This window comes from Harpia harpyja, chromosome 21 (assembly GCF_026419915.1).
Source record: "Harpia harpyja isolate bHarHar1 chromosome 21, bHarHar1 primary haplotype, whole genome shotgun sequence".
In the NCBI taxonomy this organism is placed as follows: domain Eukaryota; kingdom Metazoa; phylum Chordata; class Aves; order Accipitriformes; family Accipitridae; genus Harpia; species Harpia harpyja.
The window spans coordinates 865,925-885,843 of NC_068960.1; the positions used below are offsets into that span (position 1 = coordinate 865,925).

Below are 19,919 nucleotides of genomic sequence, written 5' to 3' on the forward strand. Positions count from 1 at the left end.
GCGGGACCGGGGCGGGGGGAGGCGGCGGGGCCGGTCCCGCGCTCAGCGGGGAGCGCTGCCGGAGCCGCCCGGGCGGTAGGTACGGATGGGGGGGGGGGGAACCGGGGAGGGGGGGTCGGGGCTGGCCGGTCCCTTCGGCACCGGACCGCGCCGGAGGGATGCCCGCCGGCGGACGCCCGCGGGCATCCCTCCGGCGCGGTCCGGTGCCGAAGGGACCGGCACGATGGGGCTGGACCTGCGTGGGTTAGGTAAAATATCATTTACATGTTAGTTCGGGGTTTTTCCCTCGCTTCTCGCAGCGGAGGATGCGGTTTTAAGGCCTAATACTGTTTCTAAAGGGAAAAAAATAAGGGGAGTCCTTTGTTGATTTCTTTTTTTTTTTGGAGGGGGAGGGGGACGGAATGAAAAACTTCAGTTTGGTCATGGGGTCTTTCTGCACTGATACAGACGCGATCTTTGCATGCTTTTGCAACAACGGTGCAGGTTTTCTGCCCGGTCGGGTATTCTGGATGTGCGCGGCGTGCAGTCAGGTGTAGTCCTTCTTATTTAACTTCTGTTTACACAGTGTTTTCTTTAATCTCCCTGATCATGGAAGCAAACCGCAGCTTTCTGAATATTTCACTGTCCTGTCACTTCCCACAACACTTTGTTGTGGGAAACGTGCACCCGCCCCAGGCTGCTGCCTCCGGGGTGAGGGCAAAGGATAATCCCTCTCTGGGACACTGGCCTTATTGCAGAATAAGAGATCTGCAGGTGAGGAAGGAGCTGCTGGGTTTTTTTTTTTCTCCTCTTACGTTCCAGAATTCACATTGTTCATTGCACAAGCAGCAGAGTTAACTTTCAGCAACGTGACCTTACTGGCACGTGAGGAGTAAGGCTTGTCATCATCCTGGGAGACAGGGACATCACGGGAACCACAGGGTTAGGCAGGCAGGGGAGGAAGGGATGGAGCGTCTAACATACTGCACAGAGTCAGGGAAATGCTATCTAAATTTCCAGACTGTAAATACTCTTCGAGTGCTGTACATGTGCCCGTGGGGATTAGAGACCTGCAGGCGCCTGCGTGGATCGGGGCGGCCATGGGCACCTGAGCCGGCGGCTGCGTGTGGCGGCCGCTCGCCCTTCACACACAGCAGCAAGGCAAAGCATCTGCTGGGCACTCTGTGACCCTGGGCGCAGGAGAGGCTTTCTCACTGACACGTTACTGCTCCACTTTTCTCTTTCAACTGCCAACCTATAAATTCGGGATGTAATAAAAAAGTTTCCTCTAATTTGCAAAAATACCACTAGATAGCAGAAATGTCTTCTCTAGGAAAACAAGGTCTTTTCATCAGGCTCTGGAGAAGATGGCAGATGAGCAGCTGGTGATCAAAGAGGAATGACTGTTGTGTCCCCCAGTATAGAAAGTACTGACTAATTGCAGTATCAGGCCTGGTAACGTTGGAGTGGTTTTGCAGCCGAGGTACCACCCTGGAGCTTCCAGGAGCATGCTGAGTTTTGCTTATGTCTTTATTTCCTTTAAGTGGCAATTGCCCTAGGAAAACCCAGAGGAGATTCAACACAGCCAACGTAATCATTTCGTAATGTGGGAGTCTGATCTCACCCGTAAGGTGGAGGAGTTTCACCTGGGATGATACAGGGCTGGACTCACGGCTGCTGGGGGACAGTGAGGACACCTCCTTCACAGCATAAAGCAAAACCACATTAGAACCAGGAGCACGTAGCTTTTAGGACGGCTTTGGTCATCATGGGGATGTGGATACTGCCAGGAGAGAGGCATGTGGCACCCTGTGCACCGCAGGAGTCTCATGTCCCTAGGGTGAACTCCTGACAGTCATTTTAGGTGACACCAGTGTGCTGACAAGGGGCAGCCCAGAGGAAAGCACGGCAGTGGGGAGGTGGCGAGGGAAGCAGCAGTGGTTCCCTGGAACCACCTGCAACGGAGACAAAGTCAGTTCTTGCCTGCATGTTACAGACCAGTTCTGCAAATGGAACAGTGTGACAATTAAAAATGCAAAGGAGAAGGAGGAGTGAGGGAGCCTAACGGGTATGTGTTCCCCTTCCCTGACCGAGGCCTTGGAAGTGGAGCAGCCAAACAAGAAATAAAACCAGTGAGCAGCAGGCAGGAGCTGCCAAACATCTGGGCCCTCGAACTTCACAGGCTGTACAAATAACGGGGGATTTGAGGGCAGCAGCAGGGACAGATTTTTGTAACCATGAGCCTGCCCTGCATGCCACTCGCCAGCAGGAGCCAGGCTGCGTGTCCATCAAGGGGGAAGCACCTCCTGAGCCCCCAGCCCTGATCTCCTCCTCCTGGGCTCCAGTCCCACTGTTGCCTCCGCTCCCTTTCCCCAGAGGGGGTTTTGGGAAGGGCTGACAGTTACCTGTGTACTGATGGAGGGTGAGTCTTGTCATCCCTCATTTGTCACTTCTGTGCTCCAGGTCTGGCCCGCTGATGGGGGAGAGCAGGACAGACTCCAGGCTGGCACCAAAACCAGTACCAAGCCCCCTCCAAAGAGCTACGGCATCTGAGCACCGAGCCTCTGTGCCCGGGACAAGGAGCCCCCCATAACAGGGGCTTTGGCTTCCGATCGAGCAAGGCGCCTCACACAGAGTGGCTTCCAGCAGTGAGAAAGAAATAAGAAGTCTATTCGGAAACATTCTGGAAATAAAGGTAAGAAGAAAACTATTAAAGTAAGAAAAAAAGATTGAAAAAAGTCATCCCAGTATGGTCAAGCGCAGCTTTTGCTTAATGCCATTTCTTTTATCAAATGACCATTTAAAAGCACAGCTTATGTCTAAAGGAAGAATAAACCTGGGTCCTTCACTCTGCTGCCATGTTAAGACATCCCCTGTAAAACCTGTGACTGTCTGCTTGACCATATTGCCAGCACACCTTTGTTAACTTGGGTTTTTAATTTTGGGCTCCGTGAGTTTCATGGCAGGGAGGGGATGCTGCAGACATCCTGCCTGAAGACGCTCTTCCAGCCGACCCCGTCCCCGTGCTCCCCCTGGCAGGTGTCCCACGGGGCTGTGGGACAAAGCAGCACTTACAAAGAGCAGGTGCCATAGCTTCGACATGAGGGAAAAACATCTTAAATCAGTTTAAAACATATCTAAAAACTAGTTTAATCTTATTTTCCACAGTGTGGCCTGAATCTAACTTAAAAATGTGAAAATGCTGCCCTTCAGCACAGGGTTTTTATGGTTGATGAGCTGAAGAGATAAAGTGAGCTAGAAGGCACTCCAAGCTTTGCTTAAAATTGATTTGGACCTGGTCTTCCTTTCCTAGCACAGCATCTTCCCCTTGCTATCGCTAGCAAGCATACCATGATTTTGCAAAGAGCACTCTCAGGCTAGGTGGTTAAATGGAAATAAATTCAAGGTGGAGAACAAGTGTATCAATGACTTCTGCAAAACCATGAACAAAGTTAAAGCAGCATGAAAATTATCCATTCTGTATCTCTCACTTTACCCAGTTATGAAAGCAGAGCTTTTACTCTGTGTGTGCTCCATAACCCGTAAGTGTGTGTCTCAACATTGCCATCAGGAAAAAAAAGCTAAAATTCAGCTTCAGGAAACAGTATAAAAAATAGAAAAAATAACTTCTTCCAGCAATGTCAGGTTGATGAGCAACCCACAAAGATCTGTACGACAAACTGGGATCTCTCCGTGGCAGGTCTCTGACACTCGGCAGGAGCCCACGCGCCGTGTTTGGCCGGCGCAGTCTGTAAGCAGCAGAGCAAACAGGCTGCAGGGCATGTGGCCAGTCAGGTCCAGCCAGGCTGGATTTTGCCCAGTGCAGTGTAGGTGTGTTTTAAATTTTAATCTAATCTAAGTAATTTATTGGATTTCTTAAAAGGCAGAAATTATTTACTAGTTTGCCTTGCTAGTCTCTCTGGATTTAAATGTATTTTGATGATACTATTTTATAAAGCAGAGACCAGTCTTGAGGCTGTGCCTTGAGATGGGTTTGTGTTCACACCTGGCAGCAGAAGGCTTGGGCAGAACGGCTGCGCGTCTTTCAAGTCTTCCCCATGGGTAATTAAGCAGAGGCTAAGGTCGTTGCTCCTGTTTTCGTTATAGTCCTGCCCAAAAGCCAGCAAGTGTCTGATGCAATGTAAGCTCCTTCTGTGAATAAACCCTTCTGCAGGCAGCTGTGGGCGAGAACCTCTGTGGCACGAGTTCACGGAGGATGAGCTGACGATGCGCTGGTGGGTTGGGGGTCTGGGGGGGTCCGGGAGGTCCGAGTCCCAGGGGAACAAAACGCTTTCACACGAGAGTAGAGCCTGTCCTCAAATCTTGGAGGAAGCAGCTGGAGTTTCTTCTTTCCAAAGCACTCTCCCATCGAGACTTCCCTACATCTAACATCACATGTAATAGGGTGTGCAATGAAAACCATCATCTCTCTTTGCATCATGGAGTGAGACATCATAAAATCTATTGGGTTTATACTTTTATCAAATTCTGTATACACTACTCGGGAGATTTTGCAGATCTGGCCAATAAACCAATGAATCAGTATTACCTTTTTTTTTTTTTGGAAAAGTAAGGACACAGTTGCTCCTGCTCCCCGAGAGACCTGTGTGCACCCTTCAGCTTCCCCTTGTACCTTTGGCAGTCTAGCTACAAATAACTTCGTGTTAATCTAGTTTCTGCATTGCTGAGTACTGCTTATTATTGACATATTGCTGTATTATTACAGCACTCATTCTTCTAGGATGCTGAGTTATACACAGCATTAATCTTTAATTCTGTTCTCCCAGTTTAAATCTGAAAAAAGTTGTAAGCAGCTGACTTGGGTTTATTTTGAAATCCTGCCTCAGGATATTAAGATTTAGTAACACAAATTCTCACCTTAAAATAGCAGCACAAAATGTTCTATTTACTCACAATATGAATGTAAAATATGCAGCATCCCTCACATGAGCGGTGGAAGCATACCGATAGTATCTGAAAGACAAAGGAATTTGGTGGAAAAAACCAATCCGTTGTCCTTCCTCCGGCGGGCAGCAGCACTGAACAGCATTCCTGGTCCTGGGAAAGGTGCTGCTCGTTCCAGGTCCTCTTCTCCTGCCCCCTCCAATAGCCTGGTGCACTGTAATACTTTTTACTTTTAAGAAAAATTGTCTTAAGCCCTATATTAGCTTGAAAACTAAACACTGTTAGCCTGAATTCTAGCTCAAACCAGCTCATGTGTGTACTGCTTGGTCCATCTAGCGTTGGCAAAGGTTTCAGACGATGTTACAGACGTACCAGTTGGCACACAAAACACCAACTTCCTAGAAGTTACCTGGTTAGTTATTGCAACATCTGCAGGACTCGAGGGCCAGTCTTGGTAAGTCACACAGGCAGAGCCATGTCCAGCAAGTCCAAGTCACTGCACTCTCGTGGGGCTGGAAGGGACACGAGAAAAACTTTTGCCACTTTTGGAACCGCTCAGCACAAACCTCCCCCTTGTACCCTCTCGGGAGGTGAGGGGCTCCAGGCCATTTCACTGCCACACCGTGACCCTGCAGAACACCTGCTCTGAATTTCTCCTGGGTTACAAAACCACGGTCGGGCCATCACATAACTACTCCAGTTCTGCTTTGCTGACAATACAAGTGTACTTGGCAAAACACAAACCTTGCCTTTCAACACGGCTGTTTTGATGTCTTTTCTCCCACTTGCAAACAGCAGCATGAACCTGAAGAAGTACTTCGTTCGTGCGCTGCACCGCCTGCAGAAGGGCCCTGGCTACACCTACAAGGAGCTGCTGGTCTGGTACTGCGACAACACCAACACCCACGGCCCGAAGCGCATCATCAAAGAAGGGCCAAAGAAGAAATTAATCTGGTTCTTCTTAACGCTGCTCTTTGCGTCTCTGGTCTTCTGGCAGTGGGGTATCCTCATCAACACCTACCTCTCCTATAACGTCACTTCGTCTCTCTCTATTGGCTTTAAGACCATGAAGTTCCCAGCAGTCACGGTCTGCAATGCCAACCCTTTCAAGTAAGTTTTTCTTCACCTAATTTACCCAGTCGTGCTTTAACACCCTCAGTTATACTGCTAGTGTAAGGTACTGTGGACCTGTTCCTGTCTCAGCTATCATGTTAGGAGCATCAGTGGACTCACCAAGTGGCAGTAAAACCAAATAAAGGAGAACAATATGAGGGTGAATGGCTCAGGTCCAGAGGAGGGTTCTGCGAGTTTGCCTGGGTTTCCTTACTGTATCAGTTAATCTAATGGTGGTTGTTGCCTCCCAGCAAACTTTCCCTGGCTCAGGGAAAACTCAAAGTTCAACTCACTTGTCACAACCAAAATCAGTCTCTTGATCTTTCCCCACAATTCCTTTCTTTCTCCTTCCTTGCCGTGAACGTCCCTCTTATCGCTCACACTCCAGCCATTAAGAGCTGGTTAAACAGTAGTATCAGCTGTGAGCTGCAGTGATATAACTCCATCGTAATTTCAAAGGAGTAAGTGATTTTTTGTTAGAGCTGCTTGAAATTTATATCCATGCAATAGTGTAGCCCAAGACAAGATGCTCTCAACCAACACGCAGGAATTACTTTGGGGTTGTTTTTTCTCTCTGCTTGCTAGAGATGTTTTGTGTAAACTATAGCGAATTACTGAAATACAACCAATTCGGTTCTGCGCTGGCAGGTTCACCACTGTAGCACTCTCTGTTTATCCTCCTGCTGGTTTTCCACCCAGTTGCAGGCTGCTGGGATGCCCGTGTCTGAGCTGGCCGTACTCTGCATGGAGGCTCCCGTTGTTCTGCAGTAAATCTTTCAGGCAGAGAGCTGAGGTCCCCAGGAAGGTCCAAGCCAGTGGAGCGGCGATGAGCTGCTGCACATCCCCATCACCTTGACACTGCCTGGTAACTGCCTTTTGTTCTGCAGATACTCAGAGGTGAAGCATCTGTTGAAAGAGCTGGACAGGCTCATTGAAGCGGCGCTGGAGAGGATCCTGCAGCCTGCGCCAGGGAACAGCAGTGAGAACGCCTCGCCACCGCTCGACCTGAGGCTCTGGCACCAGATACCCCTGGTCCTCATCGACGAGCACGACAAAGACAACCCCGTCATCCTGGACATCTTTGAAAGCAACCAGACTGCTGGGGGCGACCAAACCGCTGCGGGCAACCAAACCACTGCGGGCGACCAAACAGCTGCGGGCAACCAAACCTCTGCCGGTGACCAAACTGCTGTGGGCAACAAAACCGCTGCGGGCAACCAAACTGCTGCGGGCGACCAAACCGCTGTGGGCAACCAAACCTCTGTGGGCAACCAAACCGCTGCTCCACCTGCCCCAGCCAACGCGACGTCGGAAGAAAAGAAGTACAAGTTGGCGGTGAAGCTGGTGAGAGGGGTCCCAGGGGAGGCAGCCGGGGAGGGGTGAGGGACGGGCAGCGCTGGGCGCCTTGGCAGGGATGCAGCACGGAGATTGGCATCTCTTCCCCACCAGCTGCCTGCAGCCACTCTGCCTCCGGCCTCTGGTCCAGCCATGCCAGGGCAGGGCCAGGGCTGGGGGGATGCCTGTGCCGGTGGCATCCTCGGTACAGGGCAGTTTGCAAGTTATGGCATGTTATTTCAAGGCTCCAGGGCTGTTTGCTTGTTTTTCTGAGGAAGGCAGCACAGAGGTATTTTAAGATTTTTTAGAATTTCAGAGGGGAGTCTGATCCCCTGCAGGATACACAGCCGGACACCCAGCTGAAGCTGCTGGATTTCTGCATATGGGGCCTGCAGCAGGATCATACCCTCAATATACTTCTTCCTAAATGAAAGGAAGCCCAGCAAGGAGCCATGTTAAGTTAGTCTGTGATGAATTTTAGGTAGCTGCATAACACCAGTAAGATGAGCACATTCCTCATGGAAAAAGGGACTGACAGCGTGTAGCAGCCTAGCACTGCCTCGGAGGTACGGAGCGGGTCCTGCCAGCGGGTCCGTCAACCTCTGGTGAGAGGGATGTTGGAAACACTGGGCGGCAATGGGCAGTGACCGAGATGTGCACAGCGTTGATCGGCAGAGTCTGCCCGCAGCGCAGGGGACAACGCTGTACATCCTCTGCGGTCTCCCAGCGCAGCCCTGCTGCGGGCTGAGCCCAGGGCAGAGCCAGGGCAGGGGTGCTCCGCGCAGGCTCCCTGTCACCTTCACGTCTTTCTCAGATCTGGCACCCAAAATACGGGGGCCGCTGCCCCTGTCCCTCTCTTGCTGCGGTCCTCAGTACAGGGGCACATGGTGGTCTCACGGCCCCCCACCCTCTGCTCCCGCAGAGGCTTCAGGGACCCTGCCTGACCAGAGCTTGGAAGCTGGGGCAACTCCAGCCTTAAAGAACTGGCCAAAAAGCGAGGTTTTCTGTAAGTTTGTGGAGGTAATGCTGGGACTGATGGAGAATGTGGCCAGATGGGAAATCTCCCTGGGGAGGGACCCATCTGTAAGCACAGGCAGATGTGACAGCCGGCTCCACAGCTCCCGTTTGCCCGTACCCCTCCTTCCCCCGCGAGCAGCAGGCAGGGCTGGCATCAAGCCGAGCGTGCAAGGAGAAGGGGTTCGTGCCGTAGGTCCCTCCTGCCGCCCCGTGCCGCAGGACGGGCTCACACCTGCCTGCTGTGTGTCCCCAGTGCAGCCATCAGGGCTCCGACAACTGCACCTACAGGAACTTCACCAGCGCGGCGCAGGCGGTGACCGAGTGGTACATCCTGCAGTCCACCAGCATCCTCTCCAAAGTCCCGCTGCAAGAGAGGATCAGGATGGGCTATCAGGCAGAAGACATGATCCTGGCGTGTCTCTATGGGGCCGAACCCTGCAACTACAAGTAGGTGCATACCGAGCTCCCTGCCCTTTTCTGTCACACCAGGAATGGTACAGGACGCTAAAGGCATGACAGCCTCTTTCTTTTCTCTTTTTGAGGTATGTTTCAGTTAATACAGTGATTTCTGCTGGTTCTTAACTCTAACAATGTTTCCCAGAGGGTTTCTGGATGTGATCCTGGCTGAAACAGGTTCTTTTGGAATAGTGCTGCATGAGTTTCAGTTTTGGATGGGCCGTTTTGCTCATGACACATTGAGACTAACAGCATCTGCGGGACCTTCCCAGGGTTTTTAGTGATAACCAGCTGCCAGCCCAGGTGCTGAGTCAGTGTACCCCTGGTGCAGCAGTGCAGCCCTCAGTTACAGCCCCCCCTTTTTTACACAAGGCTTGGAGAAATGCATTTTAGCCATCGTTGTTTCTTGTGAATGCCAAATTTATATATCTAGTTTTGAGAAACGTGAGCGCACAGCAGCAGCCCAGGCTGCGAGGAGTCCTGCCCGTTCTGCAAAGAGGGCAACAGAGAATTACTGTCGAAGAACGAGATGTAGCACCAGCCAAAACCTGTTACCATAGCTCAGATCAAGCAATTATTTCTCTCTTCTGTGTGACAGATGATTCCTTTCCATTCCAACAAAGCGTTACCCCCAGTGGCTGTGTCTCAGTACACACCAGTACCTTGCTTTGCTTTTTTTTTCAACAGCAGATTGATTGAAATTATATCAGCTGAAATTTCTATACAGGCATTCAACAAAAGAAGCAATTTAAAGTGAATCCCAGATGTAGCTGCCAAGCACCGGTCCCACCAGATGCATTTTTTATAACCCTTTAGTCTTCCTCGAGAGTCACAGTTTTATGTGCATGATTCTTCCAGGAATTTCACCCAAATCTATCATCCAGACCATGGTAACTGCTACATCTTTAACTGGGGCATGGACGAAGAGGCTTTGAATTCCTCCAACCCCGGAGCTGAGTTTGGTAAGAGAGAGCTCTGCTAAGGAGGAAGGAGATAAGGGAGCAGAAGTGCTGGGAGTTAGTTATTCTGTCTCTCAGCGGCCATTTCTGTCAGATAAAACAGATTTACCATTTCTGTGTCTCTGGAGCACTACAGCAGGGAGTAACAGTTTTCTGGAAGTGAATAAGCCCCCAAAAGGGAAACGTGCCACATAGAAACAAGTGATGTGACTATGGATGTTACTTAGCAGAAGTGTAACATCTAGATAGCCGAAATATCTGAGGCAATGTCTGAATATTCACTCAGATATTTCCATCCTGTGCATTCGCCATCATGTGTGTTTATGCACACGCAAGGCTGACATGACAGCCAGACCCCGGCTCTTCCCCCAGGGGCAGAGATCTTTGTGCACAGTGAGAAGAAAATAGACTCTTCTTTTTTTCTGAAGACCCACATTTTGATACAATTCCTGTTCTGTTTTGTTTGTTGTCCCAGGGCTGAAGTTAATTCTGGACATCAGTCAGCAAGACTATATCCCCTACCTGTCATCCGCTGCCGGGGCCAGGCTCATGCTGCATCAACAGAAGAGCTTCCCCTTCCTTAAGGATCAGGGCATCTATGCAATGGCGGGGACAGAAACCTCCATCGGTGTGTTAGTGGTATGTGTGGCATTCCTCTAGAGCAGATTGTCTGAGAATAATGTTATCTGATGGGACTGCAACCAAGTTTGTTTTAAGTCTTGGCTGAACTGGCTCAAACCAAAAGAGTCAAGGTATACACTAGCTGTGGGCTGGAACAGTTTATGGAGGCTTTTATGTAACTGTCCTGGCAAAGTGCTTTATTGAAGCCAAAATATTGAGCTCAGGTCATTGTTCCCTCTTCCTTGAGCATGTCAGAAGGTGCCTTGCTAGAGCATACTGCTCCTGAACATCCTCATCTACCTCAATCCACCCTGGGGAATGGGCTGCATCTCTTTCAGCTCTGCTGCCTATGATTCTTTGATTTTTTTTCAAAGTCAGCAGGGAATACAGGAATTACAGAGTCTCTAGAAAACCGGCACCAGGGACCTGGGGAGGAGTGATAACTGCTGAAGTTTGCTGTTTGGTCTTCTTTCAGGATGAACTGGAACGGATGGGCTACCCCTACAGTGACTGCACCAATAATGGGTCTGATGTCCCCGTAAAAAATCTCTATAGCCAGTATAATACTTCCTATTCCATCCAGGTAAAACACATTTTTAAATCAAACAAGACTGTTCAGGAAAAATCATCAAAGCAGTTAAAATCTTTGACTAGCATGCAGGATTGCTGGCAGATCAGCAACGATGAAGTAGAAAGCATAACCCAAGTACAGGAACCTTCTTTTCTGGTAAGGAGAGGGCATCAGCAGTTATTTTTCCCTTAGCCAGGTATGAATTTTGTTTCATTTTGAGAGGATGAAAATCATCATTTTCTCAAAAGCCAAACCACAGCAAACCTCCCCAGGATCTCTGTTGTTACACAGGACCCTGCTATGTGAGACCTACCAGCAAAGTGCTAATTTGCAGACAAAAAACCCAAATATTTTTACCTCCACATATGACCAGGGTTTAATGCTGGTCCTTTCCTCATACCCTGTCACCTCGGTGCTCAGCTCCCCAAAGCGGAGGGTTCCCTCTCATCCTGAAGACCAGGCAAAATGAGAACAGGGTGCACCTGGGCCCCTCTGTCCCTTAAAAACTGCTGGCTTTTCAGTTTTCCCCCCTTTTGGCTCCCTGAGCAGCCCCAGCTGCCCATCACGCACCGGTCGGTTACTGCCTTGGCTTGGAGGGCAGAACCGCAACGCGAGCCAAGGAGACCTCGTGCCCCCATCCTGCCCAGTCTCACTCCCTCCCTGCACTGGTTTCACTGGGAGGTGCTGGGGACCACTGGAGCCCCAGGGTGGCAGGGTCAGGAGGCAGCCCCCTCCTTCGGTGCAGGGGAGAGTGGCTGAAATGGGCTGAAACTCCCAATAGCTTTGGCTAATGCTGGTTCCTTAATAATGTAAGAAGTGCTGGGAAAATACATCTTCCAGGGTGTCCCATTGGAAGCGCGGATCTCCCCATCCTCCCCGGGGACCCGACCTGCTCCCGGATGGCTGCCGGCACAGCGTTAGCCCGACGCTCCTCTGCCAGCTGCCCACCTCAGCCCCAGGAGGTTGCAGAGCAGTTTTTCTATTTTAAAAAGGGTAACTGCTCATGCCATGTCATTAAGGCAATTCATTTCTTTTTCAGCTGCGAGAATATCTTTTTTTTCCCTACAATTTCCATGCTTGGCTGAAATCTTTTAATTATAGGTAGATCAACCGGCAAGGGCTAGACTCTAGTCACTCCCCATGTCCAACAGGCTAACCGCTCTAAACTCAAGGGTGTTTTGAGCAATCGCCGTAGCTGCGTGTGCCGCTGCAATGGGGACAGCAAAACTGCTCTGTCCGAGCAACCGCAGGCACCATCCTGCAGCATCAACGGCCACCGCGGCTCTGGGAAGCTTTTGCCGAGATGTTAATGTGACACTTTTCAGGAGCTAGGCTGGCTTCTGCTGCTTGGGGTGCGCTGGGAGACTAACAGCTATCCGGAGAGCTATTGTGCTCCGGGTTTTAGCCATGGCACTGCTCTAATGTGCACAGCAGCTCCTATTTTGTGTGCACAAGTAATATTTATCCCTGGCAGGAGAGGAATAGACAGGAGGGATTCCTCTCCTGAACACTCCTACTCTTTTTAATCCTTTTCTCTTTAAGGGAATTAAGTCATTTTTCACCCTGAAAATGCCTGCTTGTTTTGTATAGGAAATGAAGACAGACCTTTGCCTTTTCTTCACTTTAGCATTGGGATGAGAAAGTTGAGTGTTTGTAAACCTTGAAACTGTAGAAAAATATAGTGTAAACATTAAGCACTGGTTAATTTGTAACAGGCTATAACATAAGGGAGAAGCATTTCTGGAGGGTGAGATCTGGCAATAAGGAAAACATCAAAACCATTTTGGGGGTTATTTACAAAAGCCTGGAGAATACACCCCAGACAGGTGGGAGGGCTTCAGTCTAGCAGGGGTTTTTTATGTTTCTGCCTTTATATAATTATAACAATTGGACAACTTTACCCTACTTTTTAAGATGCTTGTATAAGGTTTAAGCAAATACTTGAAATGATTACATTATTACTTAGAAGTTGCTAAATGCTGACTGGGGCTCTATGTCCACATAATCCATGTTACTTCAGAGACCTCTCAGCAAAATCAGGCTTTTCCATCACTCCCTGATTGCAGTGAACTCTGTAAGCTTTTCGTATCACACGGAAATTCTCTGGTTGTTCTACCTAGCTGGAACTGTTAAATTTAATTATCTTTTCATAGACTTTGTTATTGCTTTGTGCACTGTTTCGTCCAGAATCCCACTCCAATCTCGGATGATTAACTTCATGCCTCACTGAGCTAATGGCAGCGCTGCAGCCTGGCTCACATGCTGCCGAAGCTGTGGCTGCAATCTTTTCAAGGAGAGAAGCAGATGCACAGATAAGATAATTCAGATTTCTAAAACCTGCTCTTTATGTTGAAGTATTTTTAGAGTCCTGGCTTTAAAGTGGAAACCAGCCCTTTGTCAGTATGTCATATAAAGCCTGGAGACAACAGCAGTGTCTATGCGTGTAAGAGAACATTTTTATTCCTTTTTGGAAACTCCATATTGCTTCCACGAAGCCCTAAAATAGTTAAGAAATGAGCAGCTTCTCATGTGACTGGGAGCAGGCGTTGAGGTCCCTTCTGCTCCTGCAAGGTGACTTACCCACGGGCAGCTCACAACTAGGATGTGCCTTAAAATCCCCAGGAGCGGTAGTAAAAATGCATCATAAAGAAAACCGTAACTGCAGTGCAACTCTACACATGGCAGCTTATCCACCTGCCTCGTCTCGCCATTGTAAAACCAGTGTCAGTTGTGACAGGCTTCCAGAGCGACGGCGATGCTCAGTGCACGCTGGAGGAGGCATTCATGCGGGGATGGGCTCCAGCAGCACCCACTCCCTCTGTGGCTTCAGCCTTCTCTGTGTGCGGCCACAAAATCATCTGTTCAATGCAAAAGAGAGAAAATACCTCGGAACTGAGTGATTCTCATAGCCAGCATAGACTCCAGAGGCACAGAGGTGGGCAGGGGGGCTCAGCCCACGTCTAAGCAGCTCCCTCTTCCCTTTTTCAGGCTTGCCTGCGCTCTTGTTTCCAAAATCACATGACTGAAATCTGTGGATGTGGTCACTATATGTTTCCTTTACCTGAGGGGGTAAATTATTGCAATAACGAAGATAACCCAGGTTGGGGTAAGAACATGAACAAAACTATTTGCACAGCCTTCCCAGGGTCCTGGCACGCAGGAAGGGGGGAGCAGACGCGAGCTTTATTGCTGTTGTAAATGCAACAGGTGAATGGCTTTTGCCTGTGTAACGTCTCCCTGTGGCCGTTGGGGTCAGTGCTGGGGAGAGGGGGCGAAATCTTGGTCCTGGCCGCGGGCTGAGGGGCCTCAGCATCCGCGCTGCCCCAGGGCAGGGCTCTCCCAGACAGCCAGCTCCAGCCGGGGAAGGTAACGGGAGCTTCTGGGTACCAAAGGGAGAGGAACAGGGGTGATGCTCCAGGCCTCCGCGCCTCAAGAGTTCGGGTGCTGAGACAAGCTGGCCCGGGCAGGGGCAATGGGCTCCTGCGAGGAAGCTCGCGGGCAGGCAGAGGCCGGTGAGCCAGCTCTGCGTGGGCAGCTCTGGCAGGCAGCCACCCTCCTACCCCTGCCGCTGGCCGGGGCTGTGCCAAAACCACTGCCATCGGGCAAGCTAACCCTATAGAAACTGTCTGCAGAAAATTAAAATTTATTTTTAATTTATTATTAAATTGTCTGACCGCTTTGCCTGAGTTTCTCAAGGAAAGGAAGGTTAGAGGGGAAGACAGCAAACTTGTGCAGCAGGTTCATACCTAAATATTTATTTTATTAAATGAAACTGATATAACCCAGTAAGCAGGGTCCTTATCTAAACAGGTGCTTTGATTTTTTGTTTTCACCAAACAGCATATTGCTATTCATCACTGAGATCAAGTATAACACACAGACAGATTTGTATTGACTCTTGTAAGGAAACGTGCAAGTAAGTACCTAAGCCATTCCTAGCAGCTGTAAAGGTGGAGGGGATCCTACATTTTGTCTCCCATCAATTCTGACCTTTCTAAAATGGCAGCAAATCACACGGGGCTGCTTTTCTGCATGACACCTGAAGTTCCAGTGACTTCAGAGAAGTGGGATCTTCTGTACTAATGCTCTCCTTTCCTCTCTCCAGCGACACACAGTATAAGATGACCATCTCCATGGCTGACTGGCCATCTGAAGCTTCGGAGGTAACACTGATTTCTTGTTTTGAAACATCCATTCATAATTACCTGTTCTTAGCCACATGAATCACTCGGTATTTTCAGAGCTAATGTCCAGGTAGCAAGTGCCTCTTTGCTAAATTACACATTTTCAGCATGCAAACAAGCAGCAGCACTGGGGCACGTGCCCGGAGGAGGGACACCCCCATGGCAGCTCCTCCTCCCCGAGCACTGGTTCGGGTCTGCAGCACACTTGCTTCACCCACTTACCGGGGGGCTGGAGGCTGCCTGGGACAGAACACGGCACCGGGATTTCATGCTCTTTGAGGACACCCAAAACCAGAGCACCCTTTGTACAGCGTGAGGGTAGGCTGAGGCAGAAGGATTAGATGACGTCTCATGGGGTCCCTAAGGAGAAATGAATACTCCGTTTGGATCAGGCATTACATGCTAAAGACTAGCCAGTGTCAAACTAAGTGTGCAGCCCTACCTCTCGGTACCCACGTACACTGCAGGCCTTTGCTTGCACGACTGTTCTCTCCAGATGACTCTTCATCGTGTAGTATTCCCACAGCATCACAGATGAACATACGGCATCTTCCTCCGTGCAGGCAGCATCCCCAAGCCATACCCTGCTAAGTACGGGATGTCTCATGACTGCATTGGTTAGAATCGATTTCGAAGGAGATTTCCAACGCACATCCAATTTATCCTAGCACGTGGCTGCCAAGGACTTTGCATGTATCCCCTACAGAAGAACTTAATTTTTATAATAGTAATATTTAATCCTGAATCGGTAAAGCTGCAGCCAGCATAACTTGGCTATCGCAGCATGAGTGCAGCCATAGCAAAAGTGCACTTGAGCAAAGGCATCTACAACTTGCCAAACATAGGAGCTATGGATGGGTAAACAGGCGTCACCTCCTGTCCCAAGCTCCTGGTAACTGCCATTGCCTTGCTCGAAGCACGCCAAACCAGTGACTTACAGACTCGCACCACTGAAGCAAAATGCACCTGCAGCCCCAATGGGCACTTGACATCATCCATGAATGCAATGTCAGACCTGGTTGAGGCAGCGTGGGGAGATGCTGTAACCCCCAAATAACCACAGAGTGGGAGCGGGGTGGATGACACTGGTTGAACACATTACTCGGTATTTTCCCATGCTTTTAATCCAATAGAGCTGGATTAAAACAGGACTAGTCAGGACTATGTGACTCCCTTGGGTTCCTGCCCCAGCAGGTGCCCAGTGAGGATGCTTCTGCTCGGTTCTGAATAAATTTTGTTTTCCTAGGACTGGATTTTCCATATTCTGTCTTACGAAAGAGATATGTCAACAAATGTGACTCTGGACAGGTAAGTGAAAGGAACAACCACTTTATCTTCTCTTTTGAGCCTGTTAACATTAGATTAACATGAACCTTGGCAATGGGCCAGAGCACACATGTGCTAATGGAAAGGGAGGACAAGATTTGGCACGTGTTTGCCTGGAAGATACATAAAGCAAATCTGAAACGTACTTCATGCATATCCTCTACTCTCCATAATGACAAATTGGGTCAGACAAACTCAAACGTACAGTTAACTTAAAATCAGCATTAACAGCAGCACCTCTAATCAGTTGCATGTAGGAGTCTGGAAGCTCTGAAGCTGTGAACTGCCTGGGCCCAGCTCCTGATCGTAACATTCATCCCTTTACACTTACATCTGAATCTGCCAACAGCAGCAGCGGTAGGGGGGATGCACCAAAATTAGGGTAACTGGTAAGTTACCCTTAGAGAACCTAAACCCTGAATTAGGGGGAAAAGAGGAGGGTTTTTCCCCAAGGAAAAAAAACTGAGAGAAGCAAGAAATAGTTTCACAGCTATTGGCTGATCTGTATTGGCTGATACACATTAAGCCCCCTGTAACACGGTCCATCGTGATGCAGCCGCTCTGCCCGTGCAGAGGAATATGAGGTGCAGGGCATTGAAGAGGGGCAATGGCCCCTCTAGACCAACCAGGGCAGTTGGGAAAAACAAAGCAAACAGCCCCAAAGAAGCTTCCAGGTACCCAAGCACTTCTTCAGGAGGAACTTCAGAATTGTGTCTCTCTTCCCTTCGCAGTCAGTGGCACTTTTTAACTTCTTCCATGTGCCAGACAGAAGTTTCAGTGGACGCTCGTGAGCAGCTCCGGCCAGGCTGTGCGCAGCCCTTCCCGTGGGCAGACGTTGGAGCAGAGACACGGGATGCCCGCAGCCCGGCTCTGTGCTGAGCTGCTGTTTGTCCCTTACAGAAACGGGATCATCAAGCTGAACATTTACTTCCAGGAGTACAACTACCGCACCATCTCGGAGTCTGCCGCCACAACGGTGAGTGCCCATCCCTGCCCTTCTGCCCGGTGCCGCAATGTGCTGCGAGCGGACGCAGAAACAAGTCACCCTGGACGCACAGGCAGGGCTCGGCTCCTCGGGGCTGATCAGCCCTGTCCAGAGACGTTCCTCACCGGGATAGTCTGCCGAGTCCTTCGGTGCTGCCGCTTCACACATCCGCTGCGATGGGGGTCCGCCGCCTCAGCTCGCTCTGCTCCCCTCCCCGCAGATCGTTTGGCTGCTGTCGAGCCTGGGAGGCCAGTTTGGGTTCTGGATGGGGGGCTCAGTGCTGTGCCTCATCGAGTTCGGGGAAATCATCATCGACTCGCTGTGGATCACCGTTATTAACGTGATCAGCTGGTGCAAGGGCCTGAAGCAGAAGCGGGCGCAGGCACGGTACCCGGACGCGCCCCCAACGGTGTCGGAGCTGGTGGAGGCTCACACCAACCTGGGCTTCCAGCACGAGGACGCGGGTGCCCTCCCCAGGGATGAGGCGCTGCCCCCCGAGCCCGGCACCCCCCCACCCAACTACGACTCGCTGCGCGTGCAGCCCCTCGACGTCCTCGGTCCCGACAGCGACGCAGAAACTGAGTGAGCAGCACACCCCGGCACCTCCCGAGGGCAAGCTGCCATCGCCGTGCTCAGTTTGTTACTTGCTGAGCGATCTTCTACTCTCTGTCGAAATTAGGAAGGAACTAAAAAGCCTTGGCTGTGCTCCCCTCCCTGACGGTTCACTGTGAAGGAGCTCTGTCTAGTAAACCCTGTAATAAACCTTACAGAGTTGGTGTTCAGGCTCTGGCTTGTATACATCAGTACTGCCATATAATCATAAGTCACCGTTTCTTTTTAACACGTGGGTGGGAAGCACGTCCTCATGAGAAGAGCGGGGTGGTGGCAGCCATGGAGGGCTGCAGCCGGGGGACAAGGCAGGGCTGCGGCAGCACTGGCAGGGAGCGGTGAGGCAAGGGGTGCTGGGGGGAGGCCAGGACGTCCCGACAGTGGGTGCATGGCCGTGGCCTGGGGGATGCCGAGCTGTGCTGCACCATGGGTCGGACCCTCGGGTTGGGACCCAAGCTACTTTTGATTTCTGAGGTTGCAGTATTTCCACTGCTAAACAACTACAACGGAAAGAGAGTGAAAGAAAACCATTCCCTTTGCTTCTGGAGCCCACGAGTGCTCTGTTTGTGTTTGCTGCTCAGGGTTTGTTAACGCTCACGCCGCAGGTGGGCACGGCTGTTAATGTGTGTCGGAGATAAACACTCCAGCCTCCAGAAAGATTCAGGTGTGGGGAGGAAGTGCCAGCCATTTAACAGTACCACTCTTAGCAATAAATAAATTAATTTAAAAGTTGCCTTTAAGTTTCCCGTTGGCAGTGGGTGCGGTTCAGTGCTGGCAAAAGGCTGATGGCAGCAGCCTGCAAAAAGAGGAGGTGCTGGGCTCGCGCCGATGTGAGGGTGGCCGGGGGGTTTGGTGGTCCCCATGGGGCTGGGCTGAGCAGGGCAGCGAGTTTGCCTGGCCCCTGCCTGGTCCTGGCCCGCAGCTTTCCCAGAAGCCCATCACAACCCACCAGAACCTGCCTTACTGAAGTACTTTTGCAAAACTTCAAGAGGAAACACAATCACCTGGTTAAATCACGCGACTGGGAACCCGATGTTCTGGGCACAGCGCCCAGCACAGTGCGAGCGCAGGGTGGTGGGGGCAGCCGTGGCGGCAAGGGGGGTCCACGCTCCTTCTCCGCTTGAAGCTCCGCAAGCACAGGGTGCTCTGGTGCAGAGCTGCCTGCGCAGAGCTTGCCGAGGGTCCCTCCATCTCCCCTCAGCGGTGATGGAAGTGGTGGGTCTCATTGCTGATGACCACCACCAGCAGGACCGAGGAACTGGGGGACGATCTGCCGGGTGAGATGCTGCTGGCAAGCGGGGGAAATTCTGTGTTCAAAATTCATTGAAAAAGTCAAACCCTTAATTACTGGTGTACAGCTGGTCTAATGCTGTTGCTGTACAGTTACAAGATAATAATGTGTAGAATACCTGCAGTCTTAATTTCATAAGACTTGATTAATGAATTTTTAAAATTTTATGATTAGCTCCGAAAGTAATGGCAACTTAAAATAAAGTTTTGATTTTCTATTACTTCTGATACCTGAATTTTTACAGACATTTTCCAATTTCACTTGGTGATCATAAGAACAAGAAGCTTAACCACTTTTTTAAAATTAAATTCAGATTCTTAAACAATGAAATGGCTTTAGAAATCACATGCTCAGCCTGTTTGGGTTTTCTGCTGTTGAGAAAGAAGGGTGAGGATCAGGAGAGTTTGGTGTGTATCTGTGGTGTGCTCCTTCACATCCTCCTGGGTTTCAGCTCAGTGACTGGAGTCCCGCCACCTCTTGCTCAACATGTGTGGGATGCTCAAAAATGGGTAAGTTAACAAATCCTACAGAGCCAGACTTTAGAGCCAATTTAGAAACCATGCAAAGG

At 50.2% G+C, this 19,919-nt stretch overlaps 1 protein-coding gene across 3 annotated transcripts; it reads left to right on the forward strand.

The window, feature by feature from the left end:
• On the forward strand, positions 1–18,369 carry SCNN1B (sodium channel epithelial 1 subunit beta). 3 transcript variants are annotated; one of them, XM_052773280.1, is made up of 14 exons: positions 1–75; positions 2,443–2,674; positions 5,680–5,994; positions 6,885–7,341; positions 8,603–8,796; positions 9,664–9,767; positions 10,240–10,403; positions 10,861–10,968; positions 13,945–14,062; positions 14,797–14,872; positions 15,062–15,119; positions 16,387–16,448; positions 17,367–17,442; positions 17,672–18,369. In XM_052773280.1, exons 3-14 carry the CDS (start codon positions 5,684–5,686, stop codon positions 18,035–18,037), a joined length of 2,094 nt encoding a protein of 697 aa, XP_052629240.1. In that variant the 5' UTR covers positions 1–75; positions 2,443–2,674; positions 5,680–5,683; the 3' UTR covers positions 18,038–18,369. The 3 variants fall into 3 exon arrangements, with proteins under 3 accessions (XP_052629240.1, XP_052629241.1, XP_052629239.1); XM_052773281.1 differs by having other exon boundaries at positions 10–79; XM_052773279.1 differs by lacking the exon at positions 1–75 and adding an exon at positions 1,260–1,462.
• Positions 18,370–19,919: the final 1,550 nt, after the last annotated feature.